This window comes from Cariama cristata, unplaced genomic scaffold (assembly GCF_000690535.1).
Source record: "Cariama cristata isolate BGI_N322 unplaced genomic scaffold, ASM69053v1 scaffold43240, whole genome shotgun sequence".
In the NCBI taxonomy this organism is placed as follows: domain Eukaryota; kingdom Metazoa; phylum Chordata; class Aves; order Cariamiformes; family Cariamidae; genus Cariama; species Cariama cristata.
In genome coordinates, this window is record NW_009593802.1 from 5542 (window position 1) to 10731 (window position 5190).

General features: G+C 37.3%; 1 protein-coding gene across 1 annotated transcript; it reads right to left on the reverse strand.

The window, feature by feature from the left end:
- Positions 1-360: 360 nt before the first annotated feature.
- On the reverse strand, positions 361-1020 carry CLDN20 (claudin 20). The gene has a single exon (XM_009695451.1). It carries the CDS (start codon positions 1018-1020, stop codon positions 361-363), a length of 660 nt encoding a protein of 219 aa, XP_009693753.1.
- Positions 1021-5190: the final 4170 nt, after the last annotated feature.

A 5190-nucleotide genomic window follows, 5' to 3' on the forward strand; every position in this document is an offset into this window, starting at 1 on the left:
TAGCCTGATTTGCTAAATAGAAAGCAGTTAGTTTTAAACATCTTTGCTGTAACAAGCTATCAGTACGTTAATTGTACTGTCAGTTATCTTTTAAAATAATTCCTTTTTCTTCAATAAATGTTATGTGGAAAGTCAGAAAGAATGTTTTGAAAAATCAACAAAAAAAAGTACTCTTGTAGTAGACTTAAGCATTGTTTCCTACTTCATTCTTTTTGTGGATGCCACTATAAATTAAATACCTTGCTTAAACATAATTGCAACCCAGATAGAAGAAAAGTTAAGTGCTATGTTATACATTCTTTGAAATAATCAAACTACACTTGGCACAAAAAAAGCCTCAATGGATAGAAATAACTGTATTTACACATAGTCCTTCAGGTTGTAGCCTGTGTTGCTGTCCTCCTCGGAGGATGGGAAATGGTGCTGCTTTGGAGGGTAAATCCATGCTCCTTGCTGCTTTTTAAAACAAGAAGTGCAGAAGATCACACCTGCGATAAGCAGAAACCCTGCTGAAATGAATCCTGTATAAACCGCTCCTCCTGGTTCATGTTTACCACTCTCTGGAATGGTCTGGTCCAGAAAATTTGAAATAATTTCTCTCGTGTACCAAGATGTTGGTACTAATCCAAAGATTCCTGCAAGAATGAAGCAGACTCCTCCAGCAAAACAAGCGTGACTTTTGCTGTCAGCGTCCCCTCCCAACCGTGTGCATTTCATTCCAACTGTAGTGATGCAGATACCAAAGGCCGATAGGATACAAGACAGTACCATGGTGGTCCGTGCAGCCTGGATGTAGACGGGGAGAGAGAGAACCGAGTATTTCAGGGTACAGCTGAACATCCCAGTGCTGTACCACGTGCAGTCCATCCAAAGTCCTTGCATCTGTGTTACAGCTGTTATGATATTTGAACCAACATCTGCATTTACCTTCCAGTTTGGTAGCAAGGTGGCTGTGATATCTCCAAAAACACCAAACAGAGCCAGAATAAAAGCAAAGAACTGCAGGCTTGCCGATGCCATGATGATTATCTGCTGTCACCTTTTGTCTGCCCGTTTCTCTCTTGTAAATGAGTGTAACTGGGTGGTAGCTTCGTAGCCAAGGCTGTAGCCCTCTGTGTAACAGGGAGGAAGGCGAGGGGGAGGAGAAGTGCGAGGGGAAAGAAAAAGAAATCAGCAAACAAAGAAAGCTTGCATTTAAAATTCGAGCTATCCGAATGAATATCTGAACGTGACCCTGCAGCACATGAGAGCAGCTGAGCAGCTGTACACAAGGCACTTGAACATAGATGATGGCAAATGGACAGTAGTTTAGAATTGCTTGTAGGAAGGAGCTGCTTCCCTTTCATATGTGATTGCAGCAAGCCATCATGCAAAACTTATTTTACTAGAGTTGGTTTTGGTAATAGTATACAGATTGCAGGCTTACGAGACAAATATACATTGTAAATGGAGCATTAGAAACTTGCAGATTAGAAGTCGTTGTAGGAAAAACGCTGCGGTAGAAAATACATTGTACTCTTCAAATACCTTCTTTAAGTGTGTTGATGACTGTAGTCAGCTCCTGTTGACTATTTTCTAACACTGAACATTAATAATACTGTCTTTTGTTTAAGTATGGTTAAAGGTAACGCTTTATTTCAGTTATTTAAATACTGTCTGTTCTTTTGTTTAATAATGGTTTTGAAATTTCATGTTTTTGAAGGAGAATAAGATTGAATTTATTTTTTGCAGTATTTTCACAATTAAGTCACATGTGACTTCTAAATCAGTATTTTATTTTCAGAGCAGCAGTATTGAGCAAGTCATAAGAGTGAATATGATCTGCTTTTGTCTATAATATAAAATATTGGTTTTAACACTGATATGGAACAACTCTAGTTGTGTAAGCGCATTTTTTTAATCAGGCACCTGTCTGAAATAATTTGCACTTTTGCCATGAAGTGACAGTTGTAAAAATTCATTTAAAAAACCTCTGTGCTATTCTTGCTTAAAAAGTCAAATTTCATTTGGCAAATGAGAACATTTTTAGGCAGTATGATAACTGTGCACCTGGGAAGACAGAATTGTTGCTGTTACATCAGCTGGACTGTTGGGATAGCAGATGAAGAACAATGGTTTGAAACCTCTGTGACGACGATTAGAAATGATGTCCTGCCTTTTAAGTGGGGCTGTAGAATTGGCAGGTTTTGGCTTTTTATCAGAGCAATAGAGAAAGGGCGGTCCTGAGTCTGGATTATGCTTTCTAAGACATTCTAGCTAAATATGAACAATGATATCAAAATGGATCTGTAGCATTAGAACTTTTATGAAAAGTCATAATAATAGGGGATAAAGTTGAGCACAAAATATCTGTAGCATTGTACTCATTTCATTATACATAAGAGAACAAAGTTTTGATCAATATGTATTCTAGTGGTATTACATAACAAGTGATCCTCTAATCTATGTATTGCACTTAGTTCAGGTAATTGTTCAAAGATCTATTAACTCTGTCCAGCATATATATATTTTAAAAATGCTTATAGTTAAGGTGAGAACATTAACAGCTACTCATTTTTTAAATCTTATCTCCAAGATCTGTGTACTTCCAAATCCCTTCAGTTTGTTCAGACTGTTGCTTTGGCATATATATATCATTTGCTGTATCGGGCCCAGGGGAAAGATGGCTTAACTTCCTTTTACAGAAGGAACTGACATGTCTGGATAGCTCAAAACTCATTCAAAAGCATATCCTGGATCAGCTTATTAGGATCTTGAGTTAGCCTTTTTCATTACTTCCTTTTGAAAATTTCAGCATATACAAATGTGCAAACATAAACACAAAGTGCTGCAAATGGTAGCCATGCATTACATTTAATGGGATGAACCAAATTAAAGGCATGATAAATTCAAGTATAAGCACTGCAAGCGTAATTAAAAAAATACAGTCATGTTTCATTCCTGTTTGTGTAGCACTTACTGCTGGATGTGAGGTCTGAGATGTTTTCTTCACTGTAGATGTCCTGGAAAAATGCAGTTTCTCTTGAATGGAACTGTCCCTTCTCATATAAAACTGCATTGGTGTGTATTAACAAAATTTCTTGGAATGTTGTTTTGTCTTCTGTACAGCAAGTGCATTACTGCTGTTTGTTCGCCCTCTTAGTTCCATCTACCCGAGAATAAAGGAGTACTTTGTTTAATGAGGGTTTTTTTAACAAACACTGAGTAAAGGAAAGCAAAGAGATTATGGAGAAAAACACATGGAGGCCCTTAAACCTAAATACATAATGATAGCCAGGTTCTATGATGAAAACTGTGAACAGTGATTAAAAGGAGTAAAATCTTGAGAATCCAGAAACTCTGTAGATGTATGGAATTGGGGGGGCGGGAGGGCAAGAGGGGAGGGGAGGGTTCATTTAAGTTAAACTGAGATCCAGAGCCAGAGGGTTTTGTTAGTTGTTGGTTGGTTTTTTGTTTTTTTTTCATCACAGATAATCTTATTAAGAGTTTAAATTTCCTAGGAAAGAACTATGCAATTTATTTTAATTTGTAATTGGAACAGCCGGACATTTCTATTCAACTACAAGTTTTGCTTATCTCTTCTTGATAACCTTAGCCTTCTGTAGGCCATCCTATAATGGGATACCTTTCTATGAGTCTGTATAAAAGAATGAAGGAATAAAGCTACTAATAAGGCTTATATGGTAACTGCAGCAGATCAGAGAAGTGGCCTTGACAAGTTGATGTGTGAAATCAAGAAGTTAAGAGAAAAGTCTTGCTGATTGCGTCAGAACCCATAGGTTCTGTACCTGACTTTTGGTCTCCTGTGATCCTGTTTGTGAGCCTAGTATGCCTGGAGTTAAGTTATCACAAAGCTGTTCTTAACACAGGAATTAGATTATTGCTCTTAGTGCAGTGGCACAGTTATTTTCTGCTGGAAGCAAACCAAAATGAAATCCTCACATCGGAACAAGATTTCTGTGAGATACACGCATCTGCTGTTAGCCCTTACATTTGTCTGTAGGAGACAGGTACAATGCTGGTACGGAACACTTGGTGAGAGTGCTGGCTTCAAACTGTCTTAGCAGGACCTGAAGCAGTGTGTTTTAATGAAGTCGTAATATGTTCTGCTTAGATTTCAGTTCCCTGTGAGTAAATTACAGCTTAAGAAAGGGTATGTGGGTTTGCTTTTAATACAGCCCAGTTGCAGGATACATGTATTGCCCATCAGGAGACCTTTATTGTCAACAATTAGTAAAAAAATGTCTCATTTAAGCTGATTCTGATTTAGAGTGTTGATTTCATCAGCAAGGCAGCAGACTTCTCTGACTTAAATTGTACTCTGTCTTGTGTCCCTCCTACCCTACCAGAATATAAACTGTCATTGTACAGATACACACTGAAACAGCAAGGGGTGAATAATTGCTGTACTATTGACAGTTTAGGATATATCAGTTGAATAATTTTTCTATTCATTATTTGGTAAGAATTGAGTATTATTTTGTAAATATTTGTAATGTACTTGATGTGGTGGAAAAAAAATGTTACTAGTAAAATTATCAGCCAATTAACTTGTGTATTTTAAGTACTCTTGTGTACTCTATTGGCTTTCATAATTCTACTCTCTTATTTTCTGCATATTTAAAAGGTTAGGGAAAAATAGCTTGTATAATTGTAAAGGAGTGGCCAATTACAAGTGAAAAGCTTTCCCCTGTATCTGTTGCTATAGGAACCAGGCAGCTTTCCTGGGATCCAAAGAAAACAGCATCTGTAACAGAACAAATGCTGAGAAGTTTTGTTTCAGAAGCAGAAATTATTGCCCACTGGCCTTCAGATTGCAAATTGGTCTGTTTTTCTCTTCAACTGTACACTGCATTTAGATTGTGTTCTTTTTTTCTTTTCCTTCAGAAATTTTTGTTAAAGATGCAGCTCCAACTCCCAAAGAGCCCTCATATCTCACTTACAAGCAGTTCTGCAAAACTGAGGTGACTAGGAGATCCCAAATGGTCTCTGGTGGTTTTCTTATCCCTAATTTTATGGGGGAAATACCTTGTTCTATTTCTTGACAAAAATGTAGATAAGCATACACATGTCTAAATAAGCCCTTAGTATTCCTGTATGAGGAGCTGGTTGGTCATGTGAAGTATGTATTTGCCTTGTTCAAAAAGATAAAACTTTTCTGACACTCAGTGCGAACACACGTTTTTGCTG